Raw genomic sequence first — 23719 nt, forward strand, 5'->3', positions numbered from 1 at the left:
CTCTCTCAATACCTGATCTCCAGCTCCAGGAGCAAATATCAAGCTCTTCCCAACCATTTTCGACGAACAGTTTAACATTGCAGTACATATCAACCCCAATCCCTCAATCCTCCAAGCCGCACACCCTTTCCACCCCACCACCTCTTCTTTCAATCCCTTCCCTTCCCTCGGCGTACCAACCTCCGCAACACGAACAACGAACAATGAACAAGCCACAACCATCTCCATCCCTCTCAAACCACGTAGATATCTATCAACAACCTTCAACAAACAAAATGATCTGTATATTGCCACGTCACACTTGCTCGAGCCGAGCTCCCACTCTCCTAGTCCTGCTACCACCTACCCACCTCACCCTTCCCTCCCTCCCTCTTCCCTCGCCCCGATTTCCATTCATGCAAGTCAGGGAAAGTTTCCCAACCCCGTTTCCTTTCCTTCCTTTCCTTGTTTCCCAAACCTACCACACCGTACCATACCAATCCTCCCTTCTACGAAAAACGATAAGACGGGACAGGACAGGACGGGCCTTTGATTTCCACCCTCGAAACCAAAGCCAAACTTTTAGTGAACATCACAGAGCCGGTGAAGATAAACTGCGAAAGCGCGGAAATAAATGCATCCATTGGAGCGCGAACGTCAAGTAAACCAGCGATTAGCCTAGTTTGGTATTATGTATAGTGGATGCAACTTGCAGCTCTCTTCTCCTTCATACATACTACAACAGAAATTAGATCGAGACGGATTGGGAGAATGTGTCATATCATTGATTTTATCCCCCCCCGTCCCTTCCCGTATAATCCGAACCCAATCCATGAATCATTCCTGACACTCAGCACGTAGACATCTTGGTCCTCCACCCCAGGTCCAGTGCTTTCACGCAGCAGGAAAGCCAGCTCTCAAAATCATCTTCCACAGATCAACTTCCTGCCTCGCATCCCTGGCCCCCGTCTTCGGCTCCTTCCCCTCCGCCACAACACAATAAAACTCCAAAAACTCAAGCATATAAGGGTCCTCATACGTTTTCCTAATCGTCCTCTCTTGGTACCCATCTCCTTCCCTCTCTCCATTATCAATCCTCTCTCTAACTGTCATCGTAACCGGTAATCCTTTCACATATGGTGTGTCGTAGTCCACGCGGACAATCTTCTCATTCGAGTAGACTTCGATATGAGCATCGAATATCGGCACGTTGTTTATACCGGATTCGTAAGTGCAGGGGAAGGATGGGTATTGGAATAAGACGCTCCAAATCGGGGAGTTGTGTTGGAGAGAGGCGCCGAGCACTGAGGTGGGCATGCCGAGGAGCTCGCGCATTGCTGAGAGGTCGTGGGAGCCCAGACTATCATCCATCGAAAAATCAACAAGAGGTAAAGGAGAAGGGGAGGGAAGGGTAGACGAACCTAGCAAGTAGTCTCGCCATATCCATCGACGCCGCCGTAACTTTTACCCCATAATCATGCTCCAGCGCATACTTCATTGCTTCTTCGTCCTTCGCAATCATCTCCTCTGTATCTTCTTTCTTGAAGTCTGTGAACTTCCGCGGAAATGTCCCAGACTGAGCAACAAAAGTAGGATTCGGCCCAATGATATCCCTAACCCTCGCATACTGCAACTTCTCCATCCCCCCAACCTCTTTCACAGCATCGAGGAAAGCCTCTGCATATCTTCTCTGATAGCCCACAAACACCCTTCCCTGAGACTTCTCCTCTGCAGCGATGATAGCATCAATATCTCGGTAGTTTAGCGCGAGCGGTTTCTCGCAGAGCACGGATTTGTTGTGCGAGAGGGCGAGGATGCAGTGCGGTGCGTGGAAGGCGTTCGCGTTGCAGAGGAGGATGACGTCGACGAGGGGGGAGGCGACGAGCTCTTCTGGATTCGAAGTCGTTTTTGGGACGCCGCCTGCGACCTTTTTGCTGCAGTGGGCGAGGGCGAGAGGCGAGGGATCGCAGAGGTAGGTGGTGAGGAAATGGGAGGAGAGGTTGTTGAGGAGGGATATGTGGTTTACCTGGCGGGGTTAGACTTGGAGGGAGGTGGAGGGAGGGGGACTGACTTGAGCGATCTCGCCGAGACCTATTATACCTACTCGGAGGATCTTCTTGGGCTGGCCAGAGCTTGTTGAGGAAGCATGGGATGTGGCCATTGTGAAGTCTGTCCTTAAGTTGGGTTGTTGTTGAGATGGAGTGGACTTGTCTGTTCCGCAGAAGGAGAGTTCATTATGGATCTGTGAGGCACCAAGAGAGAATCAACTGAAGCCTTAGTCGGGCTATATAGGCAGAACACAGCTACCCGTTGGGAGTTGGCACCTCCCGTGGATCTGTAGAGGAGCCGCAGGAGTGGGATGTCCTCGTCTCGAGGTCGAGGGGTTCTACGAATACCCCGCAACTAGCGTGGCCGTAGGGCAATGGCCGGACGGACGCCACCTGTGCCTACTTTTCCCGTTCTTGTTATCATCTGTTCTGCATGGCAGCATTTGGAATAATCGCAATATGAAGTGCTGCACTATGAGTTGGTCTAGGAAGCGAGTGATTTTCCCCTCCTGCTGGGCCTCCAATCTTGTTTGCCATCGCCTTGCTGACATGATACTGTCTTATGAGATTGGTGGCCTTCACGCTCTGTTCCGGTGGGCTCAACATCTTAACCACCAACAGCGGAAACCTGGTGGATGGGCGCAAGAATTCCATCCTGTTTGGCTCTTGCGCTTGGCGTTGCGTTGAAAACTCTATGATCATATTGGAATGGACAATCGCTTGCTTGAGATGGTATTTCGACCTGCTAGGAAGAGAGGTGGGTCGTCCAAGGCGCTCGGAGGCAATGGACAATGCATGGAGAGTCGTGTGGACGATGAGACTGGTTGCGTGGTACAATGAGGCTGTGAGTGCATTGTTGCTCTCTTGTTGAAGAAAGAGCGTGGGCGAGTATCCGATACCTTCAACCTTCTCGTATTTCTGGGGCATCGAGTCAGATATCGTAAAGAGCATTTCTAACTCCTCAGGGGAGATTGATTCGTAGGCTCTCCACCAATTTTCAAGCTGCTCGAGTAACCGGCGATAATTTTGTTCCAGCCCTGGTGGCAATGTGTCGGACTTCGCTATTCTCAAAATACTATGGTCCATTGGACCCGGATGGCCAGCTTGTATAAGATAGAGCGGGGTACATAACATGATATCGACGAGATGATGGAGAAGTGCCTTTCCCTTCTCACCAAAAGGGATGCTTCGCCAATCTTGATTGGCAAATTCTGACGGTGTACCCCTCAGGATTGCGATAAGTGACTAGCCCGTAAGTCAGAAGTTAGTTATCAGGCGGATAATGACGAGACGGTATTTCAAACTGGAGGCGGCCTGGGTATCACGTATCACTTACACTCGGGACTCGGTATGTAATGAACATCTGATGGAACAGTCCTTCCCGGCATCCCTCGGGCCCTCGGAGTCTAGGATTGCAGAGTTAGTGTTTCCCATGATAGGATTTTTGGATTTGTGTTTCCAGAGCATGAAGGATGGGGAAATGTCTGTGAGATCCGGAAAAAGGATTCAGAAACTGGGTGTCCTTACTCTAAGCCTTTGCATGCAGCACTGAGATGTTGTATCACGGCCGGACCTGCTGTCTCTTCGTTTGACAGTGTCTCGAAGAGACAAAGGAATGTAGGAATAATGAGTTCTTCCGCTCCAGGAACGAACTTTGCGTTGCCTTCTATCATCTCATCTCGAGTTTGAGCACTCAAATGGGCACGGAATTTGTTCAGAGCAATGACATACCAGCGGTACGCTTCTACTCGCGCCGCCGGGCTATGGTGTAGCTTAGCATGCAACGCCGTGGTCGCTGCACGAATAGAGAATCTGAAAGCCGGGACTTGGGAGGTAACCATCCACTCTGGGATTTTCATCAGCCATGTTATGGGTAAGGTTGGAGTATCGTGTGGTCTTGAGAAGCTGAGGAGTTGCGAGACTAAGAAGGCCTCGATGGCGTTCGAAGTGGACGGCTGGAATAACATGGGCACCTTGTCGTTGGAGGAGGCTCCACTGCTGGAGTGGGGTTTATGGATAATCGCTGTAGCCCATTGACCCTCGTCTGGGGATGAGGAGTCGAGTCCATAGGGCGTGCTTTGGGAGCTGCTGGAGCTGCTGGACGCTGTTGCGGTCGCAGCCCTGAATGGCACCGAAATTTTGCGGACCTTTTTTGGTCTTCTATCTAGAGGCGTTCCCGCTCGCTCTAGGGGAAAGGCGGCCTCGGGGGTCATGTCTACAATAGTCACCCCTCGAACAGGCCCGGAGCAGTCAAGACCGAATCGGAGGCACTGCCGGCAGAAGTCATCTGTCTCGTCGCACTTGGTCCCGTTGTCAGCATGTCGTCGAAGGGATTCGGCAGGGTCTTGGCAGATGGGGCTGCCCAGCGAAGAAGCTCACCTTGACGCGCCGTCGCCGACATTGGTCACAGCCTCTGCTGCGCATTCTCCGGGAAGCCATCGCTCATATGAGCCCCCACAAGCCGGGTTGCCCTCAGGTGGTGCAATGTCGCTGTCGAACCGATTGCCGCATCGAGCACTGGTGGGACGACGGATTCCAATGGGCTGGCTGGCGTTTGATGCGGTGGCGGATGCGTTACTTTCGCGTGCAGAAGTTGGATGTGACACCAAAATGTTTTTCTAGGGAGGATGCGAGGTTCCTGTTCTTGGAGATCAGGTAATAGGTCACGGTCCTGGTCCTGGCCCCTGTGCCGCCGGTTTGTGCATGCATCGGTCGGATGTTGTCAGGATACGCTTCCTAATGCGGAAAGGAGCTGGAGAACCCCTGAAAAGCTTCGCGACCCCTGACTCGAGACGGGCTGCCACGCGAGCCGACGCGTCTCTCCCGCTCCGCTCCGCTCCGCTCCTCTTTCCATCCCGAGTTCATCCCGCCCAATCATCCAGTGTCCAGATCCAGTATCCTGGTTGGCGGAACCTGCACCACGCCGTCAGGTATCAAAAGGAATACGAGGCCCGCCAATTCAAGCAGACAACTTCCGCTTTGGCTTGGCGAGGTCCGAATTCGGCTGCCTTTCCAAGCCACACAGCTTCGCTAGATCTCTCCGACGCAAGTCCCCAACCCTGCGGTGGATTATGAAGATAAGGGCCGGAAAGAAGAGGAGTCGTTTGTAGGTGATCGAACTTTACAAAAGCAAATTGAATACTGGTGTTCCCTAGGGGAGCGATGGTGTGGAGAGGAGGGTTGAAGGGGTGGTGAGTTGGGACGGGTGAAGGGGCTGTCGAGATGGACGCAATGCACGTGTCGTCGTTTCTTGAGCACCCCTCAATTGATGGCTGCAGCTGTCTAGAGGCCTTAGTGGAGAGCCTAGCTTTGCCCTTTCGGCATTACTGATCCGAAATGTGTTCACCCTGAAAAGCACCAAACTATCAAGAATCCAGCAGAGAAAGTCGGATGAATCTGAGCATCACCTTAACCTTATTTGTGTGCCTTGAGGCCCCCCCAAAAGGAAGATAATCCAGTATGAAGATAGCCCTTAGGTCAAATGGCATGGACCAACTATTTGAGAGAATGCTCATTCGCATCAGACGCTTTGAAGAGCTGCTGTCCGTTTTCTTCACGTGTAGGCCATATCAGGGGTTGGTTCCCAATTTGGATAAGTGCTCGGCTAACCCCTTTTCGTCTTCGACGCGTTTCACTCCTCACGATCCTCTGTTCAAGTTCCATGAGACCATTTGAATCCACCCAATGACCTGAAGATGATACATCCCAACATGCCAGCAATAAAGAAGAATCGAAAGCCCACTACACGAGTAAGAGATCCAGCCACTGGTCGCTTTAGGGGCATCGCTGTGCAACCAGTTGTCGTTTTACCACCCTGTTGCTCAGTACCACAGCTGCAGGACCTCGCAGCAGTTCCCGTTGAGCCGGTAATAAAGATCGAGCCACAAGAGGAGGAAGTTGACTGGAAGGCCGAGTATTGGAGGTGGAGAGATAAATACGTGAGTAGTGATGGTGCATTTTGCCGTATTAGTGGGATGCTAACAGGCTTCGCAGACTGTGCTGAAGCGACTAACGAAAGTATCGGAGGCGGTTTTTAAAGGACGCGAAGATATGTTGAAGGAATACAGAGAAATAAATGAGGAACACAAACACATGATTGGGCGCTTGGAAGCTGCCCAGGAGTTGCACAACATCAAAATCGACGAATTGAATCTTGAGGTAGAAAGCCTGCAAAGATGTCTGTCGAATACCGGGAAACGCAAATGGACGGACCAGATCAAAAATAATTTTGCACGCAAGTGGCCGAATCGACGTAAAGCGGGATACACGCAGGTCAAGGTCTTGATGGTACGCTGGGAATCGGATGATCTGGGCGTGTCTGATGAAATCAATTCTCTTGCGGAAGTCCTTCAAGGATCTTATTATTTCGATGTATCAAAATACAATATTCCCGACAAGGACTCACTGAGCGTTCTATCAACTCGAGTTATCGATTTCATTGGAGACAGTTCACCAGACACGCTTCTCATCTTCTATTATGCAGGGCATGGCGGGCTGCACGACACAAGGAGCCACCTCTCCGGTCGCCGTGAGTTCTTATCTTACCAAGTATGGTCATCCTACACACATTTCACCACAGCACAGGTGACTATGATGGACTTTCAATACCTTCAGGTGGCATCCAGGCCTTCTTCGAACAATCTGGATCTGACGCACTTCTAATCTACGACGCCTGTCACTCCGCCGAGACTGCAATATCAATAGATTCCCGTTTCCCTCGAAGTATCACCGAACTCATCGCAGCATGCGGTTTCCAAACAGCTGCTCCTGGCGTGGGAGACCATTCCCTCACTCACACCCTCACCAAGGAGCTTCGCCATCTCCGCAAAGGAGATCGCCCATTTTCCGTGTCAGAATTATTTAGCAGGGTGCTCACAAGGCTGAAACATACGCCTTCTCGGGAGGATAGGACAACACCTGTTCATACCACTCTCACTTGGGAGGCGAGCGGGAGATGCATTATGCTCGAACCTCTGATACATATCCCAAGTCCTCGCGAATATCCACCTGACACAATGCCGCTAGCACTGTTTCTGGACACTCAAGGAGAACTCGACACTGCAGAATACGAAAAATGGATTTCAAATGCCCCACCCAGTGTCTCGAATGTATATTTCAAGCATCCCTCGTTGGACGAGATATGTTGAACTAGCTAAAGCAATATAGCTAGGGTCACGTGCTTGCAATGTAAACCAAGTAAACGATACTGAATTGACTGCTGTTCTACAGTGGTAAGTAGCCCGTATATATAGCCCTGAACCCCCTAAGTCACATGTACTAAATCCCTATGCCAGCTGAACCGATTACAGCTATACAGGGTATTCCAGCCGTACAGGGTATTCCAGCTATACAGGGTATTCCAGCCGTACAGGGTATTCCAGCTATACAGGGTATTCCAGCTGGACAGGGTATTAAGCTAGTGCACAGCCCCATAGCGTTCGGTTCCAGGGCTTACTAAGCCTATTAGGGGCCTCAGGCCCCTAATTTCAACAAGATATGCGTAGATGGCTCGTCACGTGCGAGAATATCCCAGCAAAACTGGGGGCAACGCGTACCTTCGAGCAGCAATGCTCGTAGGAGGCTAATGGAGCAAGAGCCGAGAATCAAGCAGGAGAGGACTTGGTAGATTGGAAATTCCGGTCCACACTGATTATGGGAATGCTCAGGGTATTAGTGACATCTTTTCCTCGGTTTCATACCTTTCTGGGGGGGAAGGTTGATGACTTAGGACAATCATGAATAATCCATTGCACTGATGATCTAATGTTAACTGTGGAACAAATGAAGAACCCGAAGACTTCACTCTGAACCTCCTATTCTGGGAGTTCACTTTTCAACAGATGGAGAACCTGAAGAATTCAGTCAGGTCCCCCTCTCTAAGGATGCTGGAAACCCCGCTTCGAAGGTGACCCGTTGCCATCCCATCCTCGAAAGCTGAAGCTGAGATTAAGCTCTGTGCCATCGCTTTCTTCCCTGATCAACTTCAACCTTCCACCTTCGACAACGAGTCGACCTCCAACATCGCACGCCAACATGCCACCAATTCGGACTCTGGGAACGGTGACGGAAAAGAGCACAGGAACTTTCAGAGACTCTTCTCAGAACACGGCCTCTACGAGTCACCAGAAGTCGAGGACTTGGGTCGTTCAATCAGACAATTATGCACCGTACGAAACCGACTTCATTGACGACACGGAAACCAGCACCCGCGAGGATTGTGTTTCCTTGAAGGAGCAGTACGCTATCTCGGAAAGAGAGAGGGTGAGTTCAATCACGTCTTATTCAAGGCCCGATGCTCATTTGGTAGATGCACGTCGAAACGAAGTACAACCTCTTGTCTACGCAATTGCGAGAAACGCAACGCAAGTTCAACACGTTTCGAGAACAAAACGACTTCGAGAAAGAAGTATTCTTGGGAGAGTCGAAGCCTGCTGGAAAGGTCAACGATGCACTTTACAGCTGGATTCAAGAACAAGCCGGTGTTCGTCAGACGAACATAGAGCTCCAGGCGCGCATCAAGAAGCTGGAGGGCGAAATCCAACGCAACAATCAAGTTCTGGCAAAATCGAGTCACCGAGAATTATCTCTCCAATTCCAGACTTGTGTCAGTCGCAAGTGGCCGAATAGACATCATCGTTACACGCGAGCAAAGGTGTTGCTGGTGCAATGGCAGTCTGATGACTTGGGTGTCGACCAAGAGCTCAAATCTCTCGAGAAAGTTTTCACACAACTCTATCACTACGAAGTATCGAAGTTCCTTATTCCAGATGAACTCCCATTCCGGTCACTTGGAAAGGCAGTGCTTCGTTTTATCGGCGATGATTCTCACGAGACCCTTTTGATCTTCTATTACAGTGGCCATGGTATACTTCAGCCGCATCGAAATGATCTCTTCTAGGCAGCGTGAGTTTCGGCCACCCAAAGATTGTGTCTATTGCTAACATAACCCCAGCAACGAGCTAGGCGAACCCAATATGCCGTCACATGGGATTCAGTCTTTGCTTGAGGAATGCCGATCAGATGCCGTCCTGTTCTACGATGCTTGCCATTCCGCCGAGACGTCCGTCACAAAGCCATCAACCACTCGTCGGGGTGTTACCGAGCTGATTGCTGCTTGCGGATTCCAAACCACTGCACCTGGAGTCAGCGTGCACTCCTTCGCCCACGCTTTAACACAGGAGCTCCGTTCAGCATCCCAAACAGGAGTCGCCTTTTCTGTACCATATCTGTTCAGCCAAGTGCTTTCCAGGTTGAGAAACTCCTCGAGCTGGGAGGAAAAGGCTACCCCTGTCCATACCAACTTGGTCTGCGAGCGCGGCGGAAGACAAATCATGTTGGAGCCTTTGAAACCGAGAGAAGTAATGATTGTGTACGCGTACCAAGAACCCCTTGCCGCGACCACCGTAGCATTGTACTTCACTACAAGTCATAACATCGACGCCCAGGATTGGCAAGACAGGATCACGGCTGCTCCTGCAGATGCCGATCAAATCTACTTCACAAATCCCGCTTGTGGCGAAGACCTCTACCATTACCGGCTGAAACGGATTACTTGAATGAAAATCCATTGTTCTAAGATCAAGCATGGAACGGCAAACTTCGAGCATGAAGATCTTTGGCAGACAGAGACAAGGCGGGCGGTGTCTGATTGGTCAATTTTTCATTTATGAATGTCACTCGTCTCCTTACCGCGGACTCTATGTTGATTGGAGTTCTCATTGGATTTTGGGATTTTGGTACCAGGAATCAGGCATAGGATTTTTGTGAACTGGAATGCAAATTCGGCAGAACATTGGCTGCTGCATTTGGAAGTTAAGTTCATTCTACTGAAGCACCTTCGTGCTCAGCAGGTTTGGAGTGCATAGCGGGAATGCTACCAACTTCACTGAAGCCTCACTTTTGGCATGCTCTGTGTATCAAAGATTCCAGTTGCCCTTGGCAGCCAAATGAGACAGGCATCTTTGCATGCCCTTGAATAAAACGGACGACAGGGTTCGTTTTGTGTCACGTGACAATTAGCTCAACATTCTTGCTTTATACCTTTTCATTTGTCTTTCAAAGATCTCCCATCTCCTCGTCGTATTCATTCATCGCTTTAGGGGTGCATTACTTTTGAATTCAACTTTCGCAATGTTCTGGGGAAAATGACTAGCATCCATTTACCAATCTGGTGAATCGTGGTTGAGCATTTATCGAGCGGCCTATCGCAAGAAGGATGCCTCGCATCCATCATTCATTTCTAGTGAGTCGCTAGAGAAATTCACGACCTGTCAAGGAGTTCTCAGACCGCTCTTCAGCGAGCGGCTGGAGTCCTTCCCTACATTAAGAACACTTCAAAATTCTAGCCTTTGTGTCATGCCTGAAGTAAACATACTTATATGGTATTACATGCCTTATGATTCCCGGTTGATGTAAACAGATATAGTTTCAAGTTAAATCAAACCATAGTCTTGACTTTTTGAATGTGTTGCAATTTGCATTAAGGGAAATGCTTTTGAATTGAATAGGAAGTCCTGGAGTAAGCAGACGGCTTGATTGACGGTCAGTATCAAATCATTTTATAAAGAAGCTTTTAAGAGTTGATAAAAAGTGGAAGAGCCACCCTTTTACTTCAAAAAATATTCTATATGTAGACTAGCTAATCTGAAAATCAAGGCGAGCCTCCCGAAAACATTCCTTAGCCCCTCGAAAGGCGCACCTTCGATCGGCCTAAGATGCTTGTTATCGGAAAATATCCACCATATCCTAAAAGTGTGGAGACAACTGCCCTTTCGGCAAATTTCAAAGTTCAACTTTGTTATTTCGCCGTTCACCTCTTCATCAAATCATGCCATGAGTCCTGAAAATAACACAATTCCCACTACTCAATGTCCGCCTCATCCGCCATACGCACACTTGACTTTCAACACACTTTGGCTTTACCGATGAGACTCTCTCATAACTTTTTTAATTTTGTCAAGCTCATCTCGTGTTCGTTGGAATACTCTCAGGGAGTCTCAATGCCTGATGAGCAGGAAAACAAGCCATGCCAAACTTAGGCTGTTATACACTTCTCACGAGAGACATCTCTTTTAATCTCGAAGCCTTCATTTATTATAGCAATCTCCCTTTACACAGCCCCCTGTCTGATATCTTGCAGATCCAAAAATGGCGGTGCTTGGGTCTTGGAAGTATTGAGAACGTTACAGCAACTAGGGATGTGTCAAGGAACGGGCCGGATTGGAAGAACCATACTCTGCTTTTTGTGATCTATTTCGTTTTTGGGACTTTATTTCTTCCCAATTCGAAATTATCCAGCAGAGTGCTAATTGCACCACTCTTCTAAAACAGGACAAGTAGTATACAAAGAAAAATCTCCGTTGCACTTGAGCATCCTTGTTTCAAGGGACGAAAGAATAATAGACGCAACCGCCAACAATATCATCACGCACGTAAACACTTTATACCAAGTGTCTCCCATGCAAGGGATAATCGTGGTTGCACTCTTTCCTTTGACGAGGTAAAACGTATGAATCCCCTTAGGGAAACAAGCAACCCACAATAGAAGATCCTCTGCGCAAGCGAAGATACAGTAATGCAGCCACATGACCCATCCCCAATCGACTCATAAACTGCAAACAACATCAAAGCAATTGCTGAACCCGCCCACCAACACCTATACAGGACTCCCCTCCAACTCTGCACCCCGAAAGCAGGTCCATTGCACTCCAGTTTCTCGTTGCTGCGAGTCTCAGTATAGACGGCTTCATTTGACAACCAGATCGCGCTCGGCAGCCTATACAGCCCAAATAGGGCCAACGGCTGGAAAAACACACTAAGATCCGCCGTATTCCCACCCAGTTGCACATACGCAGCTGCCGATAATCCCTGCACCGCAACAATCACGCTCGTAAGACTCGAAACGCTCAAAAAGTTCACGCGTGTGGCAGTTGGTGTATGCGGTAAGAAATGGCTACTCTCTCCAATCATCTCCTCCGAGCCATCCCAGTGATCCTCGCGCCAGAAAATCGCGTTGCTTGCAGCTAGCACCGTGCCGTTCCAGGCACTGGACCAGCGAATGCGACGATCAAGTATGGCGTAGTAGCGCCAGAGGATGGAAATTGGGTTGAAGAGTGGGAGGCGGTTCGTCCAGTGTGGCTTTTTCCCGGAGAGAATAATAGGGGAGGGGACGCCGCCCGCGATGTGCACGGCAAGCGGGGTGAGGCAGAGAGTGAAGATGTTAAACCATTGGTAGGGCGAGAGTGTCCAGGATTGGTATTGGATTGGGCAGATGGGGACCGCGGATGATACTTTCGTGAAGAGGAGGAGAAATAGAAGTAACTTAATCATAGTTGTCCGTGATGCACGATGAAGAGCCTTGAGACGGGGCAGAGTCGAGTTTATTTAGAGCGGTCGAGGTGCGATTGAGACATGTTGCGGTCCGGTTTGGAGTTGTGGCTTGGGGCTGAGCTGGAAGGCTAAAATAGAACACCAACAAGATGCCCGCAAATAAAGCCACAATCAAGCAGTCCAATGCTATCACACTCATCTCTCTCTGATTGGAGAAGGTGAGGTCGTCTGCGCAATGCACCGGGGCTGAGCAATATTGATAGCACTGAGGCGTAACTCTATCTCGCCATATGTTCTTGAGGACAATTCTTAACTTAACGAAAATCAAATGGGAGCTCATCAGATATTTTTAGCACCTAGATGAAAACTTTGGGAAAACATTCAACAAGCACTGTTCTGATGGGAAGGGTATGAGGCCCGAGGCGAACTCGAATAGACCATGCGAATCGACTGGGCCTCGCAATCACTTAGGTAGCACTAACGCTGGCCCAATACTACTTCTTATCTTTATAGTCAACTCAATCCTTTACGGTCATTCCTCTAATTCATTAGAGCTTTTTGAATTCTTTTCTGAGTGGGGCTTGTAAAGCATTTCATTGATTTTTGACCTCACTTTCTCCAATCTTGCCTTTTTAAATGAACATACTTCATGACCATGATTATGAAGAGGATCCGCCACAAGACGAAGTCTAGAGCCAGAGTCATGGGCCAAGCTCACTGGAAAATTGAGACGATTGCTCCCATTGTCCCATGGATCGTCTTTTGCGTGCATGACAGGTGCCCAAGATAAAATTTGAGACTTGCTACAGGCCTGTTCCTCAGGCTCCATTTCCCTGAAGCTCAAGATTCTAACGATATTCTCTGCCAAAGTCAAATTTTAGTTATAGAATCAGTTGGAATGAATTCCGCTTTTGCTGTTTTTTCGTAAGTAAATCGACATTGCTATTGATATTCCCCTGAACTAATCAGGATTAAGAACTCGCTTCAGAAAGTGTTCTGTTGTTACGGACACTCCATGCAAGTTTCGTTCTAGAAGAACAACTTAGTTTCCTAGCTAAAGCTTTTCAAACCCTGAAGGTATTTCTTCCCCCTCAAACCAGCAGCGTGCCGTCTCTGCAAATAGCACCGGATCCTGCCTGTTCCAAAGGTGTCTCATCACAAGATGCCTAAAAGCCACAGTCTCAAGATTCAGCTGTCTTCCAATCTCCATAAGTCTGACTGCATCGTGAGGATGATCTTTCGACGGAATGATTCCTCCCTTCCCAGCAGCCACGATAAGAGTTCGCGCAGGCCAAGGAGAAGGCCATGTCGCCGTTACAACAACCGGCACAATCTGACGGCACAGCTCCAGTGTCCATGAACCTGACTCCCCACCCTGGATATCCGTACCATCCATCAGCCAGCTGATCACAGGGCGGGGGATGAGTTTTTGAACTCGTTGGTCGAACCAGAAAGCATAAGGTGCGAAACTGGAGATTGCTGTTGGCGGATATATCTCAAAGCCTGAGATGAAGACATCGCTGACGACCTCAGGATAGGATGATGCGAGATTGATGGCGACGTGAGCGCCGAGGCTGTGGCCCACAATATGTGCTCTGCTATTCGCGGCGTGCTTACGAATGAGTTGAACAAGGTATTTTGAGGATGATTCGAGAGAGAAAGGGGTTATATGTCTTGATTGACCATGGCCTGGCAGATCAGGAATGAGGAGGTGGTATGAGTAAGCGAGATAAGGGACAACGAGGTCCCAATTGCTCCCTGAGCAAAAGGCGCCATGAATGAGAACAATTGTCCTTCTTCCAGCTGGGCTTATTGATACGAAGTGTAGTGAACTTTCCTCAAAGCTAGCTTCTGGAGCTGATGGCGGCTGATCTGGAGTTAACATGGCGTCGAGGAGAAGATAATATGAATTGTAGTGTCAACTTTCAGGATGATGCCCTGCTGTGCCGTAAGCCAGCTAACCTCTCGCTAAATGACCCCGTCACCCAATACTTTTTTATTAGATGCCCCCGTCGGTCAGACGTCTTACCATTCATTTAGGGACTTGCTTGGATGAGAGAGCAAGTTGCGCAGTTAAAGACTCAAACTATGCAATGATAATAGCGAGGAAAAACCAAGAGTTGTTTGATGACCTGAACAGCAAAATAACAAAGCAGGAGTGGGTAAGCCTATTATTACAAGCGAAGCGGCGTTTCGAGTCCCCGTGCCGAGGAATTGGATGTGTGGGCGATAGGGAATCTAAATATTGAGGCCTCTCGACTCTAGACAGAGACGGCACGGCTGTTGGAACCTCCCAATTGGCTTGGGACAAAATCGAGCAGTTGGCTCGTGACTATGTGGCGAAGAAACATGCACCTGGAAGGTATGACAGAGTTGAACATATGGCGTCACCAAAGCCAACGTGGAACATGCTTGAAGGGAAGGAGGACGTGCCTGAGACCTCGGGAGTGTTTGGGCGCGTTTCTGTCCGAACACTGCCGGTCCGAATTATGTAGCTGTGACCATTACAACTGTGTAGAAATGGGGGCCTATTTATGACGCAAGATTGTCGATTTCAGGTTTCCCCCCACCACTTTTGGCGTGTGATTTCCATTTCCAACTCCTCGGGGTTAGGGTCAAGAAACCGGGCGATTGAATTTTGCCACCATCGTCGAGTGAGATTGCCATACCATGCAGAAGTATATTCCCAGTAGTAGGGGTACCAACCAGCGAATTCCCAGTCGACGATGCCGACGACCTGGCCGTCACGGATCATGATGTTAGAGGGGTTCAAATCTCCATGCGTAAAGACAGGTGCCGGCCACGACCCATCCTGTTTAGCCACCATTTTCTTGATTGCCTCCCAGTCCCCATCATTTTCCCGCTCTGGATGACTTTCCAGCCGAAGTTCATCACGAAGCCAGATATGAAAGTCTTGGATGCTTCCAAAAGGACCAAACCTGGGCCGGGAACGCGGAATTCGAGAATCTCGCAAGGAGCCGCCGATACAGCTCCCAACCCCAGCGCCTGGAGGGGGTGGCAGCGCCCTCAGTTCCTGGATCATGCGCCGGAGTTGTGCAAATATATTCGCTAGATCAGCATCAGACAACGCTTTCGATGCTGCTGGGAATGACATCCCCGAAATGCGCTCCATGACGATGTAGGCCCGGTTCCGATGAACGAATGAACAGTACACACGCGGCACGGGAATTGAGGTGTTGGCAGCGACGAACTTCATCGTCGTGGCCTCACTGAGATGGACAAATGGGTCTGTCTTGACAATGATGTTCTTGGAGATGGGGACACAAACGCCATCATGTCGGAAGAAACGCGCTGTCGTCTTCAGCGCGAGGAGTGTTAGAGAGCGACGAAGAAAATTGTTTCGAATGGCTAAATGGGGGGTTCCCTCGTGCTGTGTATGTGTACCATCGGGGGGTGGGACGTATGATCCAGACATCATATGTCGGGGGGTTGTTGGAAGGAGAGAAGTGAAGTGAAGAGATGGGGTCAAATGCGGTACAAGGTTCTGCCCACTTGCTCGGCCAGGCTCACCTGGATTCTCGCTTTACAACGGAACAAGCGAATTGGCCTCGTATTTACGGAAAGCGATAAGGATTAAGTGATCAAGCGATTTTCGACTTTTGATGTCCGATTTGTGGCCCGTGCTCACCCCACCAAAAATCGCCCACATACCACACCCCCTCTTCCTATACCTCTACCTATTATTACTGCTTAAAATATTACTCTCTCTTTGATTCTTATTTATATATATATATATATAAGAGAGGGGTGGGGGGGGGTTTGGAGGGCGAGTGATGAAAAGTGAAAAGTGAAAAGTGAAAAGTAGAAAGCGAAAAGCGAAAAGCGAGGGTCGAGGCACGCGACTCGCTAGAAAAAGGAAGCCCTATAATTATAGGCTACTTATCGCTAAATTTTAGGGCTACGGTCACTAAGTTACAGGCTATAGGTACTAAAAATTTAGTGACATAAATTTTTGGTTAAGTTCCCTCGCTTTGCCCCCCCCCTCCCCTTTCCCCCTATAAGCCCCCTCTCTTATCCATATAGAGAGAGAGAGAGAGAGAGAGAAGAATTAAAGAAAATAGATATTTGAAGTAGTAATAGAGGCACAGGGAGAGGGTATAGTATGTGGGCGTGATACAGTCGGTCCGATCCAAAAGCGACAAAACGGTCGCCCTTTTATATCCATAATAACCTTTTAATTACAACCCCGAGTAATTAATACTAAGTAATGCAATTATAGAAAAGAACCAAGCGAATAAAACCTATTAATCAGATTTTTAATGCGATTTGTGGTTAATTAGTAATCGAGTTTTGAAGTACACGGACGTTTCTTACTTTTTTGATTTCTGACCATACAAAACGCCAAAATATTTTACGAAAGTCACGTGTACCTAAGTAAATAATAAATTTAACTTAGACTTATAAGGTCTTATAAGGCTCCTTAAGCTTCTATAAGCTTAGTATATCTAGTAAGAGATTAAATTTTAAGAGTTACTACTAAAGAGAATATAAAGTATAAAAAGTTTATGATTTTAATCACGTGCAGCCTCGTATACTATACGAGATGTGATTTTTTACTCTTACAAAACGCCAAAATTTCTATGCGAGCTTATATAAAATGGTCACGTGCTTTGTAACTTCTGTAATATTAAAGGTATTAAAAATCGGAGACCAAGGAAATAATTACTATAAGATATACGATAGTTCCGATTAATATGATTTATATCAATTAGTATTTTGGTAGACCTTTTTTTTTTGTCGCTTTTGGATCGGATCGACTGTATGTGTGTGGTATTTGCGATTTTTGGTGGGGTGCGCACGTGCCACAAATCTGACATCGAAAGTCGAAACCGGATTCGAAAATCGCTTGATCTCTTGATCCTTACGGCTTTCCGTACTCGTATTCGTTCAACCATCCCGGTCTGATGGAGCCTCATCACTCCTCGATCTGCGCCTTGAAGAAGAGTCTCTCGACACAACAAATGTTGATGCGCTGTCATACGTTTGGGGAGACAAGCCTCGAAAGTTCCGCATACGCTGCAACGGCAAGAATTTCGAACTGGATCCCCTCGAAACAAACACCCCACAGTCAGCCTCACGACTGTTACGGGTAAGCCTTCCACCTCTCCCGTCCGAACTCCAATCTACTCGTCACAACGGATCAAGTAGAGACGAGCATAAGATCTGCTTTTTACTGAAGTGCGAGGGCCCGTAGCTGATTCGATATTATTTCAATAGCCTCGACAGTGGGGCGTCAGGTACGGAGGGAGGAGAAGCTCCCCGGAGACACGGCGATGCCTTCTGTTTGGTGGATGGATGAAGGGAGAGGGTGCGATAGTTTGTGCTTCCATTCGATGGACTTTCTGACTGCGTTGCATGTGCAAGGATTACTTCCGCAAGCGGAAAACTACTTTTGTGGTGATGTTGAAGTGCGGCATGGTCTTGGCTTTCCCCCGATTTCTGGTGAGGTGTGGGCATATCACGTGAGGAAGTATTCCCACTGGTGGATTTCTCAAATTTCTTTTTGCTCACCAAGCTTTCATTCAGTAGAAACTCTGTATTCTGCTTCAATCTTTTACTTCACGCTTTTTCAACTCCATATTTTCGAAGTTGAAGTTGACGTCATGTGAGAAGTCTCACGTAACCGATCTGGCTCCAGCAAGAAGAAAAACGGAACGAAGACATGCGAACTCTTAAACCATCCTTCATATTCAATATGAAAGCCTCAAGCAATCACTTTCCTCAGCCTCGCGGGCAGAGAAACGTCGGAATAATAAGCCCCCACGCAAGTCTTACGTGCAAAGTCTTAGCATTCAGATCAGCCTGCCAAGAAACACAGCTGCCGCCACCAGATTGTGGACCTCTCCTCACTCCTCACGTTTCACCACACCCGATCTCATACGTTCTGCCGACTTGTAACTCAGCTTGATCTCGATCGGAACCTTGTACCAAAGCCTCTAGGCTCTACATGAAACCGAAAACCCATTCTACCCATTTCAACCAATACCTCAAACAATGCTTACCTTCCAAAGTTATTTCCTTGGTAGTCAGCAATTTAGCGTGACCGAAAGAGCTCTCAAGTCATTATCATTCGCCAGAAGATGTTCTCACTGTCAGAGAAGTTTTTGTCTTTCTGGTTACATCAACCTCTTCCTCGCTCACGAGACCCTTTTGTCAATAACTTTAGTTCGTTTCGTCTTTTTGTGAACCATGGATCAGGAATTCTGTTGTAAAAGGATTCTATGCCACAAGTCCCCTAGCACTCATGTAGTCCTCCACATTCTTGAGAGGGGTGAGATCGAGTGGGGGGCCGCCTCGAAGGTCGTTGCGGCGACAAAAGCTCTGCAATTGGCGGTTGTGTTGAGAAAACTCGGAAAACCAACCAGTTCTGAGAGTAAGAAACTTCCCAAATGGCTCTCTCGGATCATTGAAAGCAACACTTTGACCCCTTTTTTGAAGAGATGCTCAACTTCGCATCAGGACTTTCCAGAACCACTAATTGTTCTTCCTCTGTATCTCTTCTCTCTTCCAGCATGTCGAGTATGACTCTAGCCCTGTCTTGGATAGGGCCCCATTGCCGATTTCCACATCTTTGGTTTCCCGGCCTTTCCGAAATGTCGAATCCCTCCTTGATCAAACTTGCAGCGCCGTAGGTGCGATTCTCGTGAACCTTATCCGTGATGTAATGCCCGGTGATAGTGCAGACGGCAGATGGCGAGGCTCCCCTCTTCACAAAAATCTCGACAATTTTGAGCCACATCTCTTGGAATGCGACAAATTCCTTTTGCCCAAATCCAGAGCGGTTGCTTTGGATGAGGCGGACTGTCCTGAGCAATGTCTCCCAAGGAGTTCGCCCATGGAAGGACTCGTTAGGGTTTGCTCCCGCTAGGAAGAGCAGTGTGATCATCCTAAGAGGGGCAAGGTCGGCAGCGAAGGTAACATACAGGGAAAGTGGCCTAGCAGCATAATCAAGCAACGGTATCCCACTCCTCTCGGCTGATGCGGTGCCTTGATTAAGTTTGATACCTACGTACTCTACCAGACAGAAGCGCACTGCTAGAGTCAGAAGAGACCCAGGGTAATGTTCAGAGAGGGGGTTATCGGTATCTTTGGACCAGCCCTCATATACCAGATCAGAGAAGTGATCAAGGACACCGGTAGAAACGTGCTCTGGCCTCATGACCCGTTGAAGCCAAGAACTCCAGTGATTTCCCATGACGGACTCGACTTCATCAATCAAAGCCACCATTTCTGACCGTGAGCTTTGTTGGACAAAGATCGAGTACCCCATAGCTTCTTCGACTAACGGGATCACACTCAGGCTGGATTTTATGACCTCCTGTCTGTCATGCAACACTGGCGCTTTCTTCAGGGCAAGTATCGTTCCCGCCAGAAGGTTGAGATAAGGATCGAAGTCCGTTGAACCCTCCCTAGAGTCTACCAAAATCTTAGCCCATACGTTTGGTTGTCCTAAATAGTCGCGAGCAGTCCGGTGGATGTACTCTACACTTGATTCGAGTTCTTTTAATTGGGGGCAGTCGGGTAGGTCCTTGGGATACCAGAGTCCCATGAATTCCTTGTGCACGATTTCCAAGAGGCCGGAACAGTGCGTTTTCAACCGTAATTCCAGGCTTCGGTATTGCGCTCTCTGCTCCTCAAGTGTCAAAGGTCCCACCTCGCTTTCGAGCGCCATCTGGGCATCTCGAGAAGCAAACATGAGTTTTCGAACCGTAAGGCGAGCTTGCATTGGATCATGATGTCCCTCGCCGTAACGGCGTGCTTGGAATGCACGCATGATTCGAAACAGCCGCGATGACTGCTTGCTGTAGATAGGGTTGACCTTCTTCATCATATGCCCATAGAGATCTTCCAACTCCTCGGGGAATGTATCAACTCTGCTCTGAAGGTCGGATAGTTGGTCCTCGTTGGTCAATCCTTCTATCAAGGATCTAACCACGATCTCTACCCACAGAAAGACACCTCTTGCCTTGGTGACAATATCTAGTAGTAGAGCATCCACTTTTGCGTCTCCTTCGCTTATGCAGAGATCTTTCAATAGCTCATTATTGCCCAATTTGTCACCGACGTACATCTGGATATCATCAAAGGTTAAATACTCCAGCATCAGAGTTCGTGCGTCTTTGAAGACTTTATTGAAGACTGGTAGTGGACGACTCGAAACGCACACCTTCAGTGTTTGATAAGTGGACAGCTCTCTGAAAAATTGTGCCATACTCTGCATATCACCCTGGTATTCGTCGAGCCCATCCACTAAGAGAAACGCCTTGACCGAGATGGCATTCTGCTTGAAAATGTTTCGAAATGCTGTTTCTAGAGCACTGTTATGCCACGTGGCTGGCGGAAACTCGTCGTCAAGGAATGCTGGGAAAGCAATGGGAACGAGTCCTCGATTCTTGCTCAGAATCTGGTATAACAGTGATCGAAGGAGGCCCTTCTGCGTTCGTTGTAGAGAATGCACTCCACCGAGCCAGAAAAAGAAGTTAGCCGTAATAATGGGGCCGTCATTCGACCATAATCGCAAGAGTGCGTTTGTGATTTGATGGCCACATAGAAAATCCATTAACGTTGACTTCCCAGATCCTGCTTTCCCATTGATCCAGTAAAGAGTCGGGGTAGAAGTCTTCAGCCAGGTGCTGAAATTGTCCCATCGATGGATCTTGCTTTTGGGTTCCTCAAAAATCCATTGAAGGGTTCTCTTGTGTGATTCGTTGATTTGCTCATGGCGGTCATTCATCGTGGGGAAATGGAGGCTGCCAAGCAGTTTTGTCACAGCTTCTGCTTCCTTTGGCCTTCTTATTGTGGGCCATTTCTGAAACTCGTCCAGTCCTTCCTCCCCCTCGAGTTTGATTCCTAGACTGACCAGCTGGAGACGGTGGAGTTGATCGAGAATCTCCTCGTTACCGCGCTGGAGATTGGCTATTGTTTCGCATGTAGATCGGCGGAGTTGCCAAGAATAACGTCTGTTTGTAGCCGAAGATTTTTGCTGATTGTATCTTGGCCGTTAGCGACGGCTTGTACACTTCCATCAAGCTTCTTGAGTCCATGAGATTGCTCTACTGTCAAATCTCTAACACTCTGCCTAAACATGGGATATCAGCTATTGTCCAGCGATGTGTCCGAATAGATCTTAGTTGGAAATACCTCAAAGAAACCAAAATGTTCAGGTTTAATTGCTTTTGATATCTCTCCAGCAAATTCGCTGTTTCCTGGATCCGTTTCCGTGACTAGACGGAGGACAGCGCTGCCGAGAGGCTTTTCCATTTACCTGCTCCAGGACCGGCACTCACATCTCTCACTAGTTTCACTAACTCGTCGCCTAGCTCATTACAGCTCTCTACGAGGCTGTTTAAAGAGACTTGTTCAGCTGGTACGTCGCTGCCTGGAGGTATGTGCGGCTGGGAATTCTTGATTTTCTCGAGCAGGCGCTGCAGGTCTGATGTGGTAGTTTTGATTGAAGCATTTTCCACTGAAGCTCCGCTAGCTGAGTGTAGAATTTCTTTGCTCTTGTGGAATATCTCAACCCCAAAGTCAACAAACTGTACCACAGCTGCCGCAAGACCCAAGGCTGTGAGTGGGTCCATCGAGCAAGGCTGACGGACAGGTGTCGCTCAGCAGATTGACAGCCCCGTACCGAAGTATGGCAATTGAGAATGCGGCGCTCGATGTAGACCACAGATAATTGCGCATTCAGGAAATAATGATGAACTCTGTATGACAGTGGGAAACACAAAGATCAAGGTTTACGAGAAATCTCAGCTTTCGACAGGGTATCAACTTACGGAAAGCCGTAAGGATCACATGTGCTAGTACGGGCTCCTTTAAGGACGCTACGGCATCTATTATTATTTTTTCGCAAAATCAAAATTGCGATATTTTAAAAATGTGAGATTATTAATAATCTAAGTAATTCCTATAGTAGATCTATATGGTATTTTATTGCATTCCATGGTAGGAATGCAATAGGATGGGAAAATCAATAAAATGCACGTGATATACCCCCTTTTAACTACTAGGCCACTGGTATACTCCTTTTATATTTCTGTTCCTTTATTATTATCTTTAATTCCTTAATCTTTTATTATTAATCTCTTTATAATACCTCGTTTAAGAATTAATATTAACTATTATTAAGCCTATATCCTTTATTTAATTAGGTAATAATTATTATATAACGAGATTATAGAAAAGTTAAAATATGACTTTAATATTAATATTTCCCCTAGAACTTTATATAATAGGCTTTCCGATTAGAAAGCGCCTTTCTAGTATTCGGTATTTGAGTCTTCGTTTTAGGTAAAGGCTTTTATTACCTGGTTCTTTTATAATATTTATATAATTAATACTAATATATTTATTAATCTCTAAAGCTTAGAATATAATATTTCTAATTTACGACTATTATAACAAGTTCGCCGAGCTATAGGCCTTTAATATCAAATACTTAATTTGCAAGTTAAGCTAGAAAAGAAGTAATTATATTATATCTTCAAGTAATATATAATTAATAAAAGCCTATAAAGCAATACTAAAAGTTATAACTACCGGCTTTTATATACTTATCTCAATTCCCTAGATAATAATAAGAAGTTTTCTAGAAATAAAATAGCTTCTATAATATAGGAACTTAATCCTAAAAGTATATAATATTAATAAGAAGAAATAAAAGCAGCTAGAAAGAAATATAATATTTATAAGCCGAATTTTATTTAGTCTATTAATAGCTATTATAAAATAAGTATAATAGGAACTTAACTTTAAAAATCATTATCTAAATAACTATTAATTCATTTATTTAGCTATAATTTTATAATATTAAGATATATATTAGAATTTCAAATAGTTATATTATAAGTAATATTATTTCCTAATTTAATATAAATATACTTTTTTAAAAATAGCTAATATTTATTTAATTATAATTCCGGCTATATAATTCTATAATATTATAAAGAACTAGTAGTTTGAATTATATTTAATTTAGGTAATAAAACTCCTAAATTTCTATATTATATTCTTTTTTAGTTTCATTAATATTATATTAATATATACTTATTTATATTACTTTCTAGATTATTATTCTAGTTTAATATCTTAATTTAATAAATGAAATAAAAATTATTTTATTTTATATTTAATTAAATAGAGAATACGAAATATTTATAATTACTAATATCTATTATATTTTTTATAAAATAATATACTAAATAAGAAATATTAATTTATATTAATTCTTATATCTCTATTAGTTTAAAACTAGTATAACTAATTAATAAATTGAGATATAATAAAAGCAAGTTATAAAAGTAATTTATTTATACTAATTCTATATAGACTTATTTAAT

At 46.6% G+C, this 23719-nt stretch overlaps 10 protein-coding genes across 10 annotated transcripts; 3 read left to right on the forward strand and 7 right to left on the reverse strand.

Annotated features, from left to right (window-relative positions):
• Positions 1-873: 873 nt before the first annotated feature.
• Positions 874-2140, reverse strand: K444DRAFT_532031 (oxidoreductase family protein; the record flags this gene model as incomplete). Its single annotated transcript, XM_024875048.1, has 3 exons — positions 874-1339; positions 1401-2005; positions 2051-2140. The coding sequence occupies 3 exons, from the start codon at positions 2138-2140 to the stop codon at positions 874-876; spliced, it is 1161 nt and encodes a 386-aa protein (XP_024735299.1).
• On the reverse strand, positions 2029-4654 carry K444DRAFT_431826 (uncharacterized protein). The gene is made up of 4 exons (XM_024872773.1): positions 4407-4654; positions 3555-4327; positions 3364-3433; positions 2029-3272 (listed from the first exon to the last, which is right to left on the reverse strand). Exons 1-4 carry the CDS (start codon positions 4464-4466, stop codon positions 2448-2450), a joined length of 1728 nt encoding a protein of 575 aa, XP_024735300.1. The 5' UTR covers positions 4467-4654; the 3' UTR covers positions 2029-2447.
• A 1043-nt stretch (positions 4655-5697) lies between these two features.
• K444DRAFT_664484 (uncharacterized protein) lies at positions 5698-7778 on the forward strand. The gene is made up of 4 exons (XM_024886968.1): positions 5698-5965; positions 6021-6555; positions 6642-7135; positions 7561-7778. The coding sequence occupies exons 1-4, from the start codon at positions 5723-5725 to the stop codon at positions 7651-7653; spliced, it is 1365 nt and encodes a 454-aa protein (XP_024735301.1). The 5' UTR covers positions 5698-5722; the 3' UTR covers positions 7654-7778.
• A 238-nt stretch (positions 7779-8016) lies between these two features.
• On the forward strand, positions 8017-9711 carry K444DRAFT_725621 (uncharacterized protein). The gene is made up of 4 exons (XM_024888650.1): positions 8017-8288; positions 8335-8890; positions 8926-8930; positions 8987-9711. Exons 1-4 carry the CDS (start codon positions 8061-8063, stop codon positions 9581-9583), a joined length of 1386 nt encoding a protein of 461 aa, XP_024735302.1. The 5' UTR covers positions 8017-8060; the 3' UTR covers positions 9584-9711.
• A 1129-nt stretch (positions 9712-10840) lies between these two features.
• On the forward strand, positions 10841-11401 carry K444DRAFT_431870 (uncharacterized protein). Its single transcript, XM_024872774.1, has one exon. The coding sequence runs from the start codon at positions 11053-11055 to the stop codon at positions 11350-11352; it is 300 nt and encodes a 99-aa protein (XP_024735303.1). The 5' UTR covers positions 10841-11052; the 3' UTR covers positions 11353-11401.
• Positions 11402-11747: 346 nt separating this feature from the next.
• On the reverse strand, positions 11748-12299 carry K444DRAFT_502597 (uncharacterized protein; the record flags this gene model as incomplete). Its single annotated transcript, XM_024873359.1, has 1 exon — positions 11748-12299. A coding segment is annotated over one exon (552 nt), but the record flags the coding sequence as incomplete, so codon positions are not given.
• A 998-nt stretch (positions 12300-13297) lies between these two features.
• Positions 13298-14536, reverse strand: K444DRAFT_431874 (alpha/beta-hydrolase). Its single transcript, XM_024872775.1, has one exon. The coding sequence runs from the start codon at positions 14239-14241 to the stop codon at positions 13411-13413; it is 831 nt and encodes a 276-aa protein (XP_024735305.1). The 5' UTR covers positions 14242-14536; the 3' UTR covers positions 13298-13410.
• Positions 14537-14910: 374 nt separating this feature from the next.
• K444DRAFT_643977 (kinase-like protein) lies at positions 14911-16026 on the reverse strand (the record flags this gene model as incomplete). Its single annotated transcript, XM_024884907.1, has 2 exons — positions 14911-15747; positions 16006-16026. 2 exons carry the CDS (start codon positions 16024-16026, stop codon positions 14911-14913), a joined length of 858 nt encoding a protein of 285 aa, XP_024735306.1.
• Positions 16027-18780: 2754 nt separating this feature from the next.
• On the reverse strand, positions 18781-21111 carry K444DRAFT_630998 (uncharacterized protein; the record flags this gene model as incomplete). Its single annotated transcript, XM_024883285.1, has 1 exon — positions 18781-21111. The coding sequence occupies one exon, from the start codon at positions 21109-21111 to the stop codon at positions 18781-18783; it is 2331 nt and encodes a 776-aa protein (XP_024735307.1).
• Positions 21112-21213: 102 nt separating this feature from the next.
• K444DRAFT_614188 (uncharacterized protein) lies at positions 21214-22032 on the reverse strand. The gene is made up of 2 exons (XM_024880492.1): positions 21519-22032; positions 21214-21456 (listed from the first exon to the last, which is right to left on the reverse strand). The coding sequence occupies exon 1, from the start codon at positions 21956-21958 to the stop codon at positions 21602-21604; it is 357 nt and encodes a 118-aa protein (XP_024735308.1). The 5' UTR covers positions 21959-22032; the 3' UTR covers positions 21214-21456; positions 21519-21601.
• Between the last annotated feature and the right edge of the window lie 1687 nt (positions 22033-23719).

This window comes from Hyaloscypha bicolor (assembly GCF_002865645.1).
Source record: "Hyaloscypha bicolor E unplaced genomic scaffold K444scaffold_92, whole genome shotgun sequence".
NCBI classification, from domain to species: Eukaryota; Fungi; Ascomycota; class Leotiomycetes; order Helotiales; family Hyaloscyphaceae; genus Hyaloscypha; species Hyaloscypha bicolor.